General features: G+C 33.8%; 2 protein-coding genes across 10 annotated transcripts in view; one reads left to right on the top strand and one right to left on the bottom strand.

The window, feature by feature from the left end:
* Positions 1-5859, bottom strand: part of Oseg5 (intraflagellar transport protein Oseg5) — a 111128-nt gene extending 105269 nt beyond the window's left edge. For 3 of the 7 annotated variants that reach the window (XM_085819347.1, XM_085819351.1, XM_085819353.1), the window contains exons 1-3: positions 5693-5859; positions 1919-2151; positions 365-475 (exon numbers count right to left, since the gene is read on the bottom strand). In XM_085819347.1, the coding sequence (XP_085675473.1) occupies positions 365-475; positions 1919-2151; positions 5693-5727 (379 nt within the window). In that variant the 5' untranslated portion in view covers positions 5728-5859. Of the gene's footprint in view, positions 1-364; positions 476-1914; positions 2152-5088; positions 5260-5309; positions 5637-5692 lie in introns of those variants that run through there. The other 4 variants (XM_085819350.1, XM_085819348.1, XM_085819349.1 and 1 more) reach the window with 4 other exon arrangements.
* Positions 5860-5940: 81 nt separating this feature from the next.
* Positions 5941-20064, top strand: part of LOC118185036 (uncharacterized) — a 32660-nt gene continuing 18536 nt past the window's right edge. The window contains exons 1-4 of one of the 3 annotated variants that reach the window (XM_085819355.1): positions 5942-6134; positions 6389-6578; positions 11459-11530; positions 16371-16478. In XM_085819355.1, coding sequence (XP_085675481.1) covers positions 6100-6134; positions 6389-6578; positions 11459-11530; positions 16371-16478 — 405 coding nt within the window. In that variant the 5' untranslated portion in view covers positions 5942-6099. Of the gene's footprint in view, positions 6135-6388; positions 6579-11458; positions 11531-16370; positions 16479-20064 lie in introns of all 3 variants that reach the window. The other 2 variants (XM_085819357.1, XM_085819356.1) reach the window with 2 other exon arrangements.

The following is a 20064-nucleotide window of genomic DNA, read 5'->3' as shown; positions in this document are numbered from 1 at the left end:
AAAAAAATGCGAAACTTCTCAGGTGCCATTAATTTATAAAAGAATAGTACCATATGAAGTTCCCCCACCATGTTTTGTACTTAGAATAGCTTGTTTTAAATGCATAATTTTATATTATGTAGCTTTATTAAAAGAATATCTCGGGATTAATCTTAAATTAGTGGGTATAGAGTTAACTGTTGAATGGAATTTAAATAGAAAGATCAAATTGTTCTCTTTTGATGCCAACAAAAACAATAATTTGTTATGTTGATATGAAAACATATTTGCTTTTAATTTATACATGTTTTATTTTTTAACAACATGTTTAAACATAAGAAAAGAATATTCATTGTTGATGTAAAAGAAATAAAAAAATTTATACCAGTAACAAAAGCTGTTCCATCATGACTCCAACGACCAGCCAAAACAGCTCCTCTGTGTGCTTCCACACTTTTTTCAATTCTTCCAGTTCTATTAATAAGATGAAATTTTCCTGTATACAAAATGAAAATAAAATTGTTATTATTAAGGTGACAAAAATTACTGTGCATCTTCCCGTAATTTATAATATGCATAATTCAAAAATCAAATTTCAGCTCTAAATTCTTATCTATTTACATACATATATAGAAGAGTGTGAGAGATTACTTTTAAGTGTTTTAGCTAAAGAACATTTTCTTTCTATACTTCAAATTGTTTTATTCAATTTGAGTAAAATACAATGGAACTTCAAGATATGTGTTTAATTCCTCCCAGCATTGAGCTCGTATTGCGAATTTCTTGTATCTAGAAACAAACTTCCACATTAAAAATAATGGAAATTCAGTTTATCTGTTCGCACCCCCAGAAATATCAACATAAAAATCAATTTTTCTAATAAATAACACTGGTAAATAATATATCTGTAGTTTACCTTTATGATAGCTTCCAACACCGACCTTTTAACTGCTTCTCATTAATCCACACCAACAACAGCTTCTCAACATCTTCTAACATCTTCAAGTTTTGGACGGTGCTCGGAAGTAACGGTAACTCCTTTGGCTGCATCAAGTTTCTTAATTTCTTCCTGCTTTTTCAGAATAGTGGAAATCGTCAATGTTGAAAGGCAGTACGTCTTCATCAATTCCATCACTCTTACACCATGCTTGTTTATCTATGATTTCTTTCTTAATTTCAATGGCCATGGTTTCCTTATTTTTCTTTGCAGCACTATCTGAGGCAACAATCTTCTTGGGAAACATCGTGATATAATTATTTTCACTTTTAATGCAATGAAAAATTGACTCGCAACCACATAATTTGCAGCTCAAAGAACATCAAGTGATCTGATGAGGGGATTTCTCGAGTGAGAATGGGTAATGGCAGTTGCATCAGATATTATCCCAAGCAAAAATCACCAGATCTGTTTCTTCCATAGAAAGTTAACTTATTATTTTGTCTGAAATATTATTTTGTCATATGTGCATGTCTTAATAACATAAGCCCAGTGTTTGGCAAGGTTTTTCTGTATATGCATATATAATGTTTAATATGCACAATGCTTGTTCTCCCATGTATACTTCCATATATTAAACATACAGAGTTTTTCATGATACAATATAAACATGCTACTACATTTGGTGACTGATATTCCATTCACAGAAAAATACCAAATCTTCAAACTAAAGTATACTAATTTATTACCTTATTTCAAAAGACAAGTTTACAGCTGAAAAAATGATAATAACAGAAGAATCTATATTTGCATGTTATTTTCATAATGATATGCGAAAGAGAGTAAAAAAAATTATATCGGAAGAAAACCAGATTTAATACATCTCTTTAGATAAGATTCTGAGGTCCCAAATTAAATGACTAAACTTCAATAGCAAATATTTTTAAATGACATAAAACTATTTTTTTTAATTAAATGTAAGAAAACAATTTACTTACTTACCATCTGTAGTAGTTATAATGAACATATCTCCTCCAATCTGCTTTTTAATGCCACTAGCACTTGAAGTTCTCGGAAATATATGCATATCAGTTGGGAATAGATCATTGGCCAATGTTAGTAATTTGGTTGTTTCATTGGTTACTAAATTCCAGACTAGAACTTCATGATCATCTCCACAAGATAAAACTTCATCTGTAGTATGCCATGCTACACAGCTCACAAGATCAGCATGTAATTTCAATTAAGGTTATAATAAGATAACATTATATGAATTTATGCATTTCTAACAGAAAGAAGAATAAAGGACTAAGATTTATTCCAAACATAACTAATTCCCTCAGGATCATTAATATTTGAAATATTATGTTAAATGTTTATGTTATATTTATGGATTAATATTTGAAAATGGAAAAGTGTAAGATAGTGGAACAGGTCTATTTGGTTATATTTTTACATATATTTTATTAGAAAAAAATACTGGCATTAGATACTTGTAGAACTACTGTAAGTATCTAATACTTAATGTATATTACTGAGAACCTTTAATTAAATTTACAGTGTACTTTGAAATACATTAACAATTTCAGAATATAAGCAATAATAATGATACATTATAATGACATGATTTCATGATAATAAAACTGCCAAGAGAACACCAAAATATATATATATATATATATATATATATATATATAATAAGAAAGCTTTTCTGTTTCAAGAATATATATTTCTGATTATGATAAAAATTACTAAGTCTGAAATAAGTTCTATAACTTACAAGTACTTTTCTATTAAAGCATAGCACAGATTTTTGATACAAAACATTTTGGTACTTTCTGATTACCCGCACCCTCATCAAAAAGTCGTGCACTCATTGTCGCCTTTGGAAAGTATTCCCTAACTTGTTGGCGACTTTGAACAAAAATGTTTGTTTGAGTATCTTTATAGGTATCTTGGTCCTTACACATCCCACTGAAGCAGTAAGATTTGAAGCCAATTATGGATGACTCTCTCTCCTTTAGAAACCCGCAGTAACAATTGGTGATTGCCGACTTGCTGAAATTTCCATCAACGGTCAATAGAATAATATGTAAGTATCTGTATTTCAACAATGCATTCAGTTCCATCAGTTCAGTTTTTACATTCTTCTTTTTTATATAATACAAGTATACTTCTCTGTTTTTGTGTTCTTCTGCACAATGTACAATAATCCGCTTTTAACAAGAACCCCCCCCCAAAAAAAAAAAGTTAAGAAAATTGCACAAACTAGGCACTATGCAGAACTGTGGCATCATAATCTTAAAAGGAGAAGGGAAAAAAAGAGGTGCAAAATGTCTTAAAGGGAGCCACATTACATTTTATGTATGTAGAAAGTTATGTTTGAAATTTTGCAAAAGTTGACAAAAACTGTAGCATGGAGTCTATTCCTATACTAAAATTCCTATAACAAGGATCATAATCTCAGAGGTGTAGCTAGAGGGGGGCAAGGGGGGCATCTGTCCCCGGGCGCAGAATCCAAGGGGCACCAAACTGATGTTATGACATTTTAGAATTAAATGTTTTCCATCCTTGGCAAGCAGTAGGGGGCACGAAATCTTCAGTTGTCCCTGGGCACCGAAAATCCTAGTTACGACTCCATAATCTGCAGTCACACTGGTAAAAATGTCCTGGAAAGCCATATAAGGGTATGTGACATTCCATGTAAATACTTTTTGACAACATTGTGGTGGTGCACATAAATAATTTCTGGTGATGTGATGCATTCATTGCTTTATCAGTAGTGTTTGGCAACTTTTCAATGAGGGTGCAAATAATCAGCAAGTATCGAAATTTCACAATCTAATAGAGGGGCAGATGGGGTTGAACTGTTGAGCAGTATGAAAAATGGTGCCACCATTTTCAAATTATGTGTCTTTTGCCAAGGACACAAGGATGCTACTGCTTAAAGGCATAGAAGTGCCAACACTATTGGGGAGCTCAATGTTGTGAAGAAAGCAATCCCCATCAAAGCATCACCAAGGTTAAGACACCTACCTGAAGATCTTAATTTTGCCAAATAGTTGACAATTTGTGCATAGGTACAAGTACCTTTTTCAATGTGGCAATCACTTTTAAAGCCCATGATATGAAGGCATAAATATGCTGTCACTCCTTATATAGCTTGCTATCATGAAGAAAGCAATCCTCATCAAGGCTGCTGGGACATCCATGTGAAGACCTTTATCTTGACAAACGTTTGCCTACTTGGATAAAGATGCTGGTATTTTTATAGCATTTTATGGAATCATCCATGTTACTGGACATGAAAATTCCTTGCTTTAATCAATGGAGTAAAGAATTAGATCCAATAACTAACAATTTGCAGTGAGTTAATGACAACAAAGTTAAGACATTGAAACCATCGATATCAAAAAACAAAGCTGCATTGCAGGCAGCAATACTTCAGAAAATTTTCATGATTCCTGATAGCCCCATACATTTCTGGTCTAATGAAATATGAAATGAAAAATAAAGAAAACTGAGAATTAGAATAGAATGAAAAAAAAAAAAAAAACTTTAAATCAGATAAAGGTTGGAATATGTAGATACTGACCAAACATTTTTTAGCTAAAACAAATGTATAAGCTATTGTAACCCTGTAATTATTCATGACAGAAGTTTCAGTTGCTCAACTTATGATATCCAAATTCCAGATGTAGCCAAAGATTTCTGGAAGTTTTAACAGTGAAGTTAAAGTTTAATTAAATATATATATATATATATATAAGCAGATCTTAAATTTCACTGGAACCCACTGGAGCCTGGCTCTGGTACTCCTTAGTTTTGGGGATAAATCATAATTCTAGCCAGAGTGCACCGGAGCCTTAATAAGAAGGCTTCTTTTGTACAACTGGAACAACAATTTCAGTAGAAATTTTGATCTCGAAAATTTTATTTTTTGCAATTAAATTATATTACATATCACTTACTAAATTTTAATTTATCTCTATATTTTATTTAATTTTAATTATTTAACTATTTTACTAATAATCATTAATTAATTTTACTTAAATAATAATCAACAAAGATTAATTATTAATATTACTTAAATAATAGTTAATTAATTGGTAATAATTAACTAATTTTAAAATTATTAATGATTTTGATAGTCATTTCATTTATTTATTTACTTTTGTTCCTCTTTGCTGACAGTCTTCCATAGGGCTCCGGCACTTCTAATTTTAGAAATTAAGCCCTGTATATAAGACATATTAAAGAAATAAATATAAGGTAAAAATGAATGTGATTAATATTGTTGACACTGATTACAATACACATGTATTTCATTTCAGCATGCTCTGATTTTGACTTTTGTTGTCTGAAATGCAAAAATATGATTTATAAAGCTCACTTTTAAATACATATGTGCATATTTCTTCATGCTATTTAAATAGATTTTGTCACTGCAGTCTTCATTTTCGGCCAGGGCCTGGATTTCTGCCGGTAGAAAATAACTCTTGCGCTGCTGATGGTAGGAACTATTTGTAACCAAAACCGATAATAATAATAATACTAATTATATTCAAAATATTATTTTTTGGCTGCAGCTGTTAATTTATCGAATGATTTTAATGCATCTGATCCCAAAGAGCCCATTTTTATCGGTTAGAAATTTCCGTGGATCTCAGCTAAGATTCATATTTAAAATATTACAAAGAATGAGGGAAGATCCGACAAATATCAATACAATTTAGGAAACACACGAAAAAAAAAAACACAAGGAAAAGGATATGTCGAGGCTCCTTTCCCAGGTAGGTTTTAAATCTCATAATTAAATATCTGGCTGAAACTTATATGTGTCCAATTTTATACATTTGTATTTGAATGTCCATTTTTAAACAACAGTCATAAAAAAATTTGATAACAAACATTGTTGCCATAGCGACGATGACGATTATAAAATTATAATAGTTCCTTTTTAGCCCAAGGGGACAAAGTTTTGCGCAGAAGGGCTATTAATTTCCTTTTGGCATTTTGTGTTGGTTCCGCGGAGTATAAAGATTCTGCGATTATTCCTTTATACTGCGTGATTAGAATAATAAAACTTATTTTTACGTAATGGCAACCATTTTTAGGTTTTACTGTAAACAAACCTTGAGTCGCGGGAAAAGAATCTGTTTTGTAAGTTGGTTTTCAATTTAATGGAAGAAAATATGATATTTGGTTCTGATGTGAAGTAGGTTTATACATTTTACACTTTAACAGTTCCCTGTTTATTTGTTGCATTGTTCATGATATTTTAACATTTTAAATTAAGGCAACATATGAATCTGAGGTTGAACTTTAATTATGAAATAATAGTAATAACAAATGCTGTATGGTAATAGGGTATAAAGGTTTTAAGTTCATATATACATGAATTATTTTCGAGGGCATTAGTATAAATACTTTATTGTTTAAATATGTAAATAACAATATAGTGATTTACAGATTACCCTCTTTACCGGGATTACAGTCAGATTGTGAGGAAGAACTTCGTATGCTAATGAAAGAAGTAGATTTAGAGTTTGAGAGGAAGCATCATGAGATTCTTCAAGAATTGTATAGACTCCGAGAATTATGCAGAGCGCAGAGGGATGAAATTGAAAATCTAAAATCTGCTTTATTGTCGAATGAACAGGTAATGCTGTGAATTTTAAATACTCAAAATAGAAATTTAATTTACTTGCAGGGTAGTATAAAATTGTGATTAATGATATCGTTGGAAATAAATTGTTTTTGTAACTATGATTACATGTGTAATTATTAAATTTTTAGATTCTGTAAAACTGATATTCTGAGAATATTAATAATGCATTAGATTTTGAATATCTTATGCTACTTTTCTTGTTAAAATGACACCACTAACACTTTGGCGACATTTAAAATTAATTTGGTGAATAAAAAGAACATAATGGCAATCTTTTAAATTGGGAAAAATCACAATTTGTTGGAATAATATTTATCTGTCTTTGGAAGACATGATTCTGGAATTGCTGCTTTTATAGAATACATTTTATTCTCCTACCTTACATATTGTCACCTTATAAATTCTAAGCATGAATTTAAGTGTTGGCAAGCTGCAAAAAACAGTCTGCAAAAAATAATAAGCCGGATCCAATTCGAAGATTAAGGAACAATGCAATCTGCAACATTAACTGAATTAGATAATTTTAGCTTAGCTTATACCTCCGTTACACATTAAATGTGCATGCACACAAACATATTCGCAGCCATAAAAGTCTTATGTGCACTCTTAAATGTCTGTGCGCATGCGTCAAAGAGACGCATGCGCAGAAAGTTTGTAGCTTTGAAGTCCGGATAATGGGTGTCCGAATTAACGACTTTTGACTGTATTTTACCTTTTTATTTACATTATCTTTAGAGTTTTTAAATGAACTATGATGCAGTCAGAGTTTTCTGCTGCCCTCAAATCTTTTCTTAGCATGATCAGATTTCTGGCCACAGCCCGTAAGACTGCATTCCCATGTGTTTTCCATATCTAAATTTATTATGGTTGTATTGACAAGTTTCTGCCTTAACAGTGATGCCAAATTCCTGAAAAACTGTTATATCTTCTAGATCTGTGTGGCAATTTCTTAAAGTTATATACAGTCAAAAGTTTTTAATCCGGACTCTTCGGGACTTCAGCTATTCCGGATTATCGGTTTTTCTGGATTATAGATCATCAGTTTAAAACTGGTAAGATGGCATGCAGAAATTATAAAATTAAAAATATGAAACCGTAATTTATGAAATAAAGAGCAATTGTGATCTAAAGGGTATCAAAATTTACAAAAAAAAAAAAAAAAAAAAAAAAGCTTAATATTTATTTGTTTACTTCATTAAACATTTCTTTCAAAAAAGTATGTATAAAGCATACATTACGCATAGTCAAGATTAGAAAATTGCAACCAGGAAACTATTTGATGTGTATTCGGGACATTTATAATGATGAAAAAATTGATTTAAATAATATCACAGACGGAATACATCGAGATTAAATACTACATTTAGTAAGGAATTATAAGCCGAATAAAATAAAAACATCTGCTCTGAAGATAAGGATAGTGCTGACAGATCAACTTCCAGTTCATTGCGTGCGGCGAAAAACATCTGCCCTGAAGGTAAGGATAGTGCTGACAGATCAACTTCCAGTTCATTGCGTGCTGCGATGTCCCCCCCCCCCCGCAGAGCAGCGTGAAATTGATAAACAGATTTCGAAATGGTTAGAGAAACAAAGGATATGCCTTTATCCATTTTTTGCAGCAATTCCACTTTTTGTTTGATGGACATCGAAACATGCTTTTGCTTTGTAGATCCTTTGGCAGCTCCAGAATCGGAAATTCTTTTTGACATAATCGAAAGTTCAAGATTAATTTTATGAAATTGCTCTAACAGTCTGAAGAAAATAATAAGCCGGATCCAATTCGAAGATTAAGGAACAATGCAATCTGCAACATTAACTGAAATAGATAATTAAATAATTTTAGCTTAGCTTATACCGTGCGTTTTACATTAAACGCACGGTATAAGCTAAGCTAAAATTATGTGCGTTTTACATTAAACGCGAATGAGTAAAGGTATTATGCACATGCGTTGGCGCATGCGTAGAAAGTTCGTAGCTTTGAGGTCCGGATTATAGATCATTCCGGGTTATGGACGTCCGGATTAAAGACTTTTGACTGCACTATATATATAGTTATCATCATTAAACAGTTAAACAGCAGAACAGAAACAGAAGAAGTAATGTTCCATGCAGTAATTCCAGGTAAAACCAAATCAAATAACACACACAAAAAAAACGTTTTGGTATGAAAATTATATTTGACTTGCAGTATTCATGTAACTCTATGACATATACAGCAATCCACTTTTTATATAATTATATACAGAAGTCTGTCCAAATGTGTTCATTAACGTATTTATCAATCTTGTTTTCTTCAATTTCTTTACATATTTGTATTAGATTTCACTGCACATTTCCCCCTTGACTCTTCAGGTAACTATATTTTTGTGTATGTTTCTAAGTGCAAAATATATATATATATATATATACGTCGCTGAACACTGATAGTTCGGTCCGAGGTTCGAATCCCAAGAACAGGCTGGCTGCATGGATGTTTTTGTCGTTTTCCCCATGTGTAACGTGTATACGAGCCAGTTTCCCTTAGAAAGTCCTGCATGAAGGCATCCCTCCCTTTAGGCAGATAGCCCTCGATGCTTTGCCATAATGACATGCACATATAATAGATTCTGTAGTAGAACACATTTGGTTGTATCTGTAATGAACAGCTAGAATTTTGTTGTAGAATGCTGAAATGACGATTCATAATGAATAAGAAATTTGGCAGTCGAGGTATATTTAATTCAACTTTTATTTCAATAAACATGATTATGGCCACAGTCAAGTTGGCACATTAATTGTGGGTATTACAAGAGGTTTTACATTCTTGATAACTTTGCAGCAAGAAGGAAGGAAGCAGCAGGCAGACAGCAGTGCAGCCAGGCCACAGCATTGAAAGCAAGTGTTCAGGGTGAAATCTTAATTCAGACTGAGTTAGTTTTGATTCTCAATGCATTTTGATTGGATATTTAATATTGCTGTAAAATTACTATTGCTGTCTGAGTTTTAGTTCCATTTGCATAATCAGAATTAGGTAAGAATCATATGACACAGAACAGTCTCGAAATGACTCAGTGCAAATAGAGGTTACTATTTTTAGAATACGGAAGGAAATTTGAGCTGCTAATTTAATCTTTTACATATACTTTTGTTTTTCTTACGTATATGTTGTATAAGGTATATATACACACAATTTCTCCTGCATATATGTGTGTGTGTGCACATACACATATATATCAAATTTTTTTATATATTTTTTATTATTAATGATTTCTATGTTTCTCATATACACTGGTGTGCAAAAATTAAGGACGAGACGGTTTTTTCAATATAACTTTGTACAAAAGCTTTCCAAATCAACACATTTAATACCGTAAGATCCCCAATACGTAAGGACATGAGTAATGTAAGCAACACTTACTAAAAGAGAAATCAGAGGGATAAAAAGAAGCTTTATTGAAAAAGTAGCATGGAGTGCAATGCGACTGAAGGCCGAAACATCCGTGATGGGTGTTCAGGAAGAAACATCCGGTCTTTAATAGGGGATATGATCTCCCCCTGACTGCTAGGCAGGTTTCACAGCGTCTGCCCATGCTGAGAATGAGGGTGTCAATGAGTTGTTGAGGCATTGCTGCCCATTCATCTTGCAGCGCCAATCAAAGCGCCGGAATCGTTACTGGTGGTAAGGTACGAGCTGCCAAGCATCTGCCTAGAAAATCCCATACATGCTCGATGGGATTGAGATCCAGAGATCGTGCCGGCCAATCCATACGTTTAGTATCCTCACTCTCTAAGAGCTGTTCGGCAGCTACTGTGCGATGACATGGTGCATTGTCGTCCATGAAAAGGAACTGCGGACCCATAGCGCTTCTAAAAAGACGCACATATGGAAGAAGAATCTCGTTACAATAACGGGTCCCGTTGACTGAACCTGCGTCGAAGATGTGAAGTCTGTACGACTACTAAGCATGATGCCTCCCCAAACGAGAACACCGCCACCTCCATACCTGTCCCTTTCAGTGATGTTCTAGGGATGATTGCGGCTTCCCCGCTTTCTCCAGATGAGTATGCAATGAGAATCACTACTCAGACTGAATCTGCTCTCATCTGTAAAGAGTACTCGTCCCCATTCATTGTCTCTCCAATTCCGGTGTTCCCGGCACCACAGAGAACGCCTTCGCCGATGGGCAGGCGTTAGAGGTACACACCGTACAGGGCGTCGTGCAAACAGACCACCACCGTGCAGTCTTCTGGCCACGGTAAAACACGATATCAGTCGTCCAGTCGCCTGTGTCGTGTGTCTAGCGATTTCTCCTGCTGTCTGCCGCTTGTTTCTTCTGGCCTGTAAGGCAATATACCGGTCATCTGCGGGTGTGGTTTCTCGCGGACGACCGCTACTAAATCCCCGGATAGCTGTTCCTGTAGTTTGAAATTGTCTCCAAAGTCGTGAAACGATGCTGTGAGCAATTCCGAACTCTGCAGCCAAACTTGTCACACTGCGGCCTTCCTCCAACTTCCCAATGATTCGACCTTGGGTAAAAGCATCCAGATGTCGTCTAACAGATTGATTATTCGCCATTTCTCACTGAGGCAGCAACTCGGTGTGATTTTAACTGCTATACGGCGTGCAATCTCTTTGCCAGAAATACTGATCTTACACTGACAACATGCTTTATACTACTCAGACACTCCCCCATTACGTCTACCTGCATATCTGCACATGTGCTACCATACATCACCTTACTTAATCTCCTGATTGGTCTATCTGTCCGCTCTGCCTCTTCGTTCAGCTGATATGCTAATTTTTCGACTTCGTCCTTAATTTTTGCACCCCAGTGTATATTTTTTAGCATTTGTTTAAGACTTATTATATAATATTTTCTTATTAAATTTAGGATGGCAAGCATAAACATACAGAGCAGCACAAAAACTTTTGTATGGAAGAAATTAAAAAATTGAGAGATGAAGTAAGTTCTTTATGTTGCAAAATATTTTGTATTTTTTGGTTAACATTATGGCTGGTTGAATATTGTGCACTGAAGTGCCAGATGTGCCCATGAAATTCATCTCATAAAGAGTATACAATGACATTGCCTGCAACTAGGTACTGCATGGCTGTCGATTGGAGTAATCATAGGCATTCTTCTTTATAAATTTTTGTATTTGTTTTTTTGCATTTGTTTTGATAAAATAGCTATTTTTCCTCCCTTTGAAGCTGTACATATTTTTAAAGTTGCTATTTTTATGCTCAGTTGATTCCATAACAACATTTATATTTAAATGGTGCCAAAGAGTTTTACTGTTATTTGAAAAGTATCAAAAATTTATTCTTCATTGCTTACTATTTAAAATTACAAGTATTGGGAGAAAATTTTAAAAATTAGATATTTTTATTATATTGTTAAGAATGTATTCTTTGCATTGCCATAACAATACATTTTTGTGAGCTACTTTGAAAATTTTCCAAAGCTGAAATTAGTACATTGTATAAAATAATATGCTTATTAGCAGTACTTATATTTTAAAACAAATATAACACACAAGATACAAATTACACAATTCATGTTATCTAGAATCATACTTAGAAAAAGTATATAAATAAGAAATTGAAAAATCTTTAGGATTTAGTTTGAACGCAACGCAGGCAACAATATACATGATGCTATCAAATATATTGTTGCGTGTGTATGGGTTCGTTTGAATTGAATGCACAAGTTGATGAAAAACGGACAAAATTTATTACTATCACAACAAAAATTTCCTCAGATATTCTTTCAGTATTACAATATCTCGCAGAAATTATCTTAACTACACAAACGTTCAGCAGAAGTTAATCAAAACAGCTAAAGAAAGCTAATCCGTGAATTCGCTACAATCAACAAGAGCAGTTTTCTAAACAAACTCTTAAAACAACAACAAGCTAACTAAAATAATAACTACAACGAATTGAGAGGTTTTCCTCCTTTTATAAGATTTTAAATTACGCATAAGAACTTTCTCGAAAGAGATATTTATTAAATGTTAAATGTACGCGCTCTTGTATTTTCAATTTTCCGGCATAGCTTTCTTTTAATATTCGTCACGCGCTGCCCTGCACGGGGAATAAAACAATTTAATTTATAATTTAACTAACATTAGCTATTTAAATACCAAAACTGTAACACTGCCACCTTCCCAAGGACTGCACGTCCCGGGCAGTACAATCCCTGGACAGGAAGCCAAACTTGCAACTAAAGCATAAATGCAATAAAATGCATTACATTACAATAACAAAAACAAAAACATGAACAATAAATGCAATCAATCATATCAAATACTAAATAAAAATCAAATGCTATCAAATACTAAATACAAATCAAATCAAATACACCTTTAGCAACAGAAAGGACCATGGTGTTACACTATTTACAAATATTTACATTATGTACTATGGTCATAGTAATGAGCTAATCTGTCGTAATGAATGACTTTAGGTTTAGAATTCGAAGACTTACGAATCCAAATCACAACGTCATTCAGCCTGTTTAGTACTCTGTACGGACCATCCCAAGGTGACTGTAATTTCGGACAGAGTCTTTTCCGTCGAGTTGGATTCCATAACCACACCTTGTCTCCTTCGTGGAATTGATGTTCAGTAGCTCTTGTGTCATATCGGGTTTTCATCTTCTCCGTCGCCAAGTTGACTTGCTCTCGTGCAAAGTTGTGCATCACTTCAAACCAGGCTTGGAGATCTTGAGTATATTCCTCAGGCGATGAAGGAGCATCTGGAGGTGACCAAACAGGCGGTCACAAGGCAGTCGAAGGTCTCGACTGAAAAGCATCTGGGATGGAGAATAGCTGGTAGTCTTGTGTTTCTTTTCAACCCTAGCATGATTTCGGCAGCTTCTCGAGCTGGTTCTTTTGGGCAAAGTGTCGCATTTCCAGGTGAGAATCCCTTCTGAGGATGGATAGTTATGTCTTCAGATTCTGAAAGCAGTTTGTTGTTTTTGAAGTCTAAGGGAAAACTGTATTTCCTTAAAAAGTCCAGTCCAAGTATGCATGGATCTGTAATATCCGCCACGTATGCCTTGTGATGGTAGGCGGCACTTCCAAACATGATGTTCAGTTTTAACTTTCCAGCTATGTCAATCTTGTCACCAGACGCAGTCTGAAGGGTAACACAGGATGGCGTCCAAATAAGTTTATCTTTAAACTGTTGTGTTAAATCCTTCTGAATGATGGTAACATTAGCTCCTGTATTAATGATCATATTGCAGGGAACTCCATCAATATTCCCATTGATGGACAGTCCGTTACTGTTGCCACTCACTGTAGAAATCTTAAGAGCTTTAAAACAGGGTTTTTCATTATCTGGCAACCTCCATTCCTCGATATGGCCATTCATTGGTTTCCTGCGTTGTTGCTGGGAAATGACCTGTTTCCATACCCTGAGGTGTTCTACAATTCTTTCGTACATGGCCTTCAGCTACACAGTACCAGCACTTTGGTTTCTTGTCACTCCTTTTCCATCCCATGGCATTTAATTATCTGTTTAACACGCCTTTCTAATTTTTCGTGCTGTGGTGTGTTCTGCAGTTCCTTCGTATGTGGCCTTCAATACCAAAATTCTAGCACTTTAGGGTTGGTTTCTTCTCACCAATATTTCGTCTCAAGGGATTCACTGGTATTGTCAAATCATCTGTTTTATTATCCATGCCCTGGGGTGTTCTGCAATGCCATCGTATATGCCCTTCAATACCACATTTCCAACACCTTAGAGCCACTTTGTTCTCTCTCTTACTCCATATCAAAGCATTGACTTTACAGAGTAAAGGCTAAATCATCTAAACGAGCCATCAGTTGATCCACTGGCTCATGGACTCGCACAGCTCTAACTGGGTAGCGATCTCTACAAGTTGCTTGCTGGGCTGCCTCGAATTTCATGGCGTACAACAGAGCGCTTTTTACATCCTTAACATCCGCCATTTGCAGTGCTTTCTGTATTTCGGGATCCCGGATGCCATCGATAAAGTACTGCAGGGACAGGATTTCCCTCGTTTCTCTCAGGCACTCCGTAAAGGCGAGATGGGACAGCCTTTCAACATCTGTGGCGAGTTCCTGGAGTGATTCCATGGGCTTCTTTTGATGGGATTTTAATTAAAGCCTGCTGTAGTCTTTTAAACACTTCTCCCCAAAGTGCAGCTCCAACACCCCAGACAGGGCTTCGAAATCTAACCATTTGCTTTCGGGAAGAGTCTGAAGGATATCCGCTGTGTCTGCTCTTAAAGAAGCGGCGAGATGACAGGCCTTAGCTTAAGAATCCCATCCATTCGCATCTGCCACAATATAAAATTTTGTCTTATACACTTGCTAGGAGGTCTTCCCATCATATGTAGAGAGCTTCAGAGAAGGATGAGCAGGCATAGGTAAAAAATTTGAAACTATCAGAATTGCTCCCTGCCGTCGATACGAACTTCTTTAAAGTATTGAATTCTTTCACAACTGCTGAAACCCTGCCATCAATTTATTGTTCTATTTTGTGTTGGATGGCAAAAACTCTTCTTTCGATTCGTTGTTCCTCAACAGAAACTCTATCTTGTATTTGATCTTTGACAGAAGAAACTCTTTCTTCTATTTCATCTTTGCTAGAAGAAACTCTTTCTTCTATTTGTTCTTTTACCGAAGAAAGTCTTTCTTCTATCTGTACAACTTTAGTTTCAACAGTGTCAATTCTGCCTTCCATAGCCTCAATTTTTTTTTCTATTATACAATTAATCTCTTTTTTATTTCCTCTTGACCTATTTTCACTTCCTCTTTAACATCTTTCATCTCTGTTTTAAAACATTCCTGAACAACCTCCATCTTTTGTTTAACGGTTTCCTGTCCCGATTTCATCTCTTGTTGATCATCATCCATCCCTTCCATCTTTTCTTGGAAAGCAGCAAATGCAGTAATCAATTGCCTGAATTGGTCTTCCATTGCTCTTGTAATTGGCATTCAAAAAATAACCCCGTTCCTGACACCAAAAATTGTTGCATGCATACGGGTTCGTTTGAATTGAATGCACAAGTCGATGAAAAATGGACAAAATTTATTACTATCACCACAAAAATTTCCTCAGATATTCTTTCAGTATTGCAATATCTCACAGTAGTTATCCTAACTACTCAAACATTCAACAGAAGTTAATTCAAAACAGCTAAAGAAAGCTAATCTTCGAATTCGCTACAATCAACAAGAGCAGTTTTCAAACTCTTAAAACAACAACAAGCTAACTAAAATAATAACTACGACGAATTGAGAGGTTTTCCTCCTTTTATAAGATTTTAAATCGCGCATGAGAACTTTCTGGAACTTTCTCATAAGAGATATTTATTAAATGTTAAATGCACGCACTCTTGTATTTTCAATTTTCCGGCTTAGCTTTCTTTTAATATTCGTCACGTGCTGCACTGCACGGGGAATAAAACAATTTAATTTATAATTCAACTAACATTAGCTATTTAAATACCAAAACGGTAAAAATATTATGTAATTCTTATGCACAGTAAGAAAATTATTGTAATGAATTTAATAGGAGTTATAGATAATTGAGTGCAGTGAAACCTCTGTTCTCGAACTTAATTCGTTACTGAAGTATGTTCGTGATCCCAAAACAGCTTTCCCAAGAGGAATTGATGTAAAATTAATACATTCTAATATTTAATACATTTGAAATCATTTTTTAAGATGAATAAAGTTGCTTTAATTTTTTAACATTTAAATTTTTAGATTGCATTTGAACTATTGCTAAAAATACAAAAATCATTTTCTTTTTTTCTTTCATAGATTTTTCATTTGAAAAATGAAAATACCGTTTTGAAAAGAAAAGCTCGACTTTTAGATGAAAATGAACTAATAATGAATAGCATGAAGAGGAGTCTTAATATACAGCAGGTTTTTAATCTTTGTGCTACTGATAATAGATAATGTATTGTTGCTGAGTAATTTCTTTTTTATGTCGCGTCTTCCTGCTTTGTACCTAGAATATGTTGTTTAAATAAAATTATGAAAAGTAGAATATATAGAGATGTTGGAATATATGTTGCTGCAAAATTCTATTAGCATTTGGACTTTATTTTGAATGTAGACAGAAGTGTGAACAAAAACCATAATTACAGATTTTGAAATTAATGTAACTGCTCATCAAAACTGAAAGACATTGATAGGAATAAAACAGTTGAATTTATGGAACTTTAAAGATGGAAAAATGGTCTCCCCTGTTTTTGCAACAATTTTTTGTTTTAATACAGTCAAAAGTCGTTAATTCGGACACCCATAATCCGGAATGATCTATAATCCGGGCCTCAAAGCTACAAACTTTCTGCGCATGCATCGCATTTACGCGTGCACGTAAGACCTTTACGGCTGCGAATATGCTTGTACGCATGCGCATAATACGTTTATGCATGCGCGTTTAATGTATAACAGATGGTATAAGCTAAGCTAAAATTATCTAATTCAGTTAATGTTGCAAATTGCATTGTTCCTTAATCTTCAAATTGGATCCGGCTTATTATTTTTTGCAGACTGTTCGAGCAATTTTATAAAAGTAAGCTTGAACGTTCGATTATGTCAAATAGAATTTCCGATATATATTTACTAATATGTAAAAGATCTACAAAGCGAAAGTATGTTTCGAAGTCCATTAAACAAAAAGTGGAATTTCTGCAAAAAATGGATAAAGGCTTATCCTTTGTTTCTTAACCATTCCGAAATTTGTTTATCAATTTCACGCTTCTCTGCGGGGGCAATTCTCAATTTCACTCTTTTAGTTTATTAATATAAACTACTAACTACTTTGATTTTGGTGTTTATTAACATTTCGTATACTTTTTCGTGTTTAATTTGTAAAACACATTGAAAAATAATCTATATGTAAATTTAAGTAAATGTGTATTTATTTTTCAAGTTTTGAAATAGAATGGTCGTCTAGAAGTGTGTGGGGTTAAAAAGGTTGAAAACCACTGGCCTAGGGTATTCCACACATGTTCAGTTGAATTGAAATTCGATAATTCGAAATAAGTTGGTCAGTCTATTCGAGTGATTGCTTCTGTTTCCAAATATTCTGATGGCATAGATGTTTGATGGAAGTCAGCATTGTCATCCATTAACAATAAATCTAGGTCGACATTGCCCCCCCCTAAACAGTTTTGCATGAAGTTTGAAGTTCTCAACCAAATATATCTATGACCAATAACAGAACCTTCATCAAAGATACACAGCTTGATGTGGCTATTTTTGATGATTCTGCCCTAAACCATACAAAGGCTTCTATCAAAACTTGATCTTTCATGAGCAAGAGAAGGCAAGTTGCATTTTCATCATTTCATCTTCAAACACATTAGAATCTCATCTCAGGATACATCTGGACTCATCAGCAAACAGTGCATTTTCCCATTCCTCTTAGCTCTATTAAAATGATAATTAAAATGATCCATCATCTTAAACAGTCCCCTTTGGAAGGTGAAGGGAGTGGAATTCAAACCATTGGTTTTGTCTAAAAAAAATTGCAATCTTTTTAAGCCTTTGTTCAGTACAGTCAAAAGTCTTTAATCCGGATTCGTCGGGACTTCGGCGATTCCGGATTATAGATCATCATTTTAAATCTGGTAAGATGGCATGCAGAAATTGTAAAATTAAAAATATGAAACAATAATTTATGAAATAAAGAGCAATTAGGATCTAAGCAGTATCAAAATTTACAAAAAAAAAAAAAAAAGCTTAATATTTATTTTTTACTTTATTAAACATTTCTTTCAATAACGTATGCGTAAAGCATACATTACACTTAGTCGAAATTAGAAAATTGCAACCAGAAAACTATTTGATGTGTATTCGTGATATTTATAATGACGAGGAATTTGATTTAAATGATATCACAGACGGGATACATCGAGATGAAATACTACATTTAGTAAGGAATTATAAGCCGAATAAAATAAAAACATCTGCCCTGAAGATAAGGATAGTGCTGACAAATCAACTTCCAGTTCATTGCGCGCCGCGACGTCCCCCCCCCACAGAGCAGCGTGAAATTGATAAACAGATTTTGCAATGGTTAGAGAAACAAAGGATATGCCTTTATCCATTTTTTTCAGCAATTCCATTTTTTGTTTGATGGACATCGAAACATGCTTTTGCTTTGTAGATCCTTTGGCAGCTCCAGAGTCGGAAATTCTTTTTGACATAATTGAAAGTTCAAGTTTACTTTTATAAAATTGCTCTAACAGTCTGCAAAAAATAATAAGCCGGATCCAATTAGAAGATTAAGGAGCAATGCAATCTGCAACATTAACTAAAATAGATAATTAGATAATTTTAGCTTAGCTTATACCGTCCGTTATACATCAAACGCGCATGCGTAAACGTATTATTCGCATGCGCAAATGCATATGTGCATGCATAAAGGTATTATGCGTTTACGCATGCGCAGAAAATTTGTAGGTTGGAGGTCCGGATTAAAGACTTTTGACTGTAGTAGAATGGCTGATTCAAGTTTTTGTGACAGCCGAGAGGTCTAAAACATTCTTTCTTGTCCTATTTTGTGATTCCTTTTAGCCAAGGTTGGCAGAAAACAGTCTTCAGATACAGCTGTTGCATTTCGCTGCCCTTAAATAAGCTGTCTGCTAACTGATTCACTACTTAATATGTTTAAGCACTTGATGTGTCGCTCTGAGAAATATTCAGATTTGGGGCCACGTTCATTTTTGTTTGTTGCCTTGCTCAGTTTACCAATGAACTGTCACTTTTGCTTTTCACTTAAATATTGCCTTGTGCCATAGCTAATGAATAATTATCACTTTTAAAAGCTACATTAATTTAAATAATACAACACACTCAAATTCCAGCATTTTGCAAAGTGTCACTCACCTAATTTGGATATTTCAGTGCTAACCTATGCACAAAATTCCAGCTTTGCATTCATTTGCAAATAATTAAAATAAATAATTACACCATAAGGCATTGGTTGAAAACTTTAATCAGTGAGATATTTTTCCAGATTTTTGTTATGAACAGTATATACATATTTTTATATATTGTATTACAAAAATTAAGAAGAGAAATTGAACCATATTTTGTTTATCACATTTATGATAACAAAAAGATATATTGCAAACTATAACCAAAAAGTGTGGATAAAATAACTACACTTTCTTATGTAATAAAAAGTACATTTTTGTATTTTGAAACAAAAATAAAAATGATGATCAACTAACATGACACACTGTCTTGTTTCTAGTCTTTGTTTATTATAGACATAATTTTATTGCTGAAAATTATAATACCTTCTTGAAGTATAAATAAATGTATAGGATGTAACTTATAATCATGTTTCGTAACTAAATCCACAAAAAGTCAAAGTTGTCTGAAAATAAATTGGTTATTGTTACATGATTTGTTGCCACATGTAGAAAAAACTTATCAAGTTTTATCAATTATCATTTTCCTTTAAATTCTCATAATTTTAAAAATAAATTTA

Source organism: Stegodyphus dumicola, chromosome 6, assembly GCF_044657685.1.
Source record: "Stegodyphus dumicola isolate Sdum_Otavi_A_Nest chromosome 6, ASM4465768v1".
Taxonomy (NCBI): Eukaryota; Metazoa; Arthropoda; class Arachnida; order Araneae; family Eresidae; genus Stegodyphus; species Stegodyphus dumicola.
Note: the sequence above shows the minus strand (reverse complement) of the source record. Positions and strands in the feature narration are given on the sequence as shown.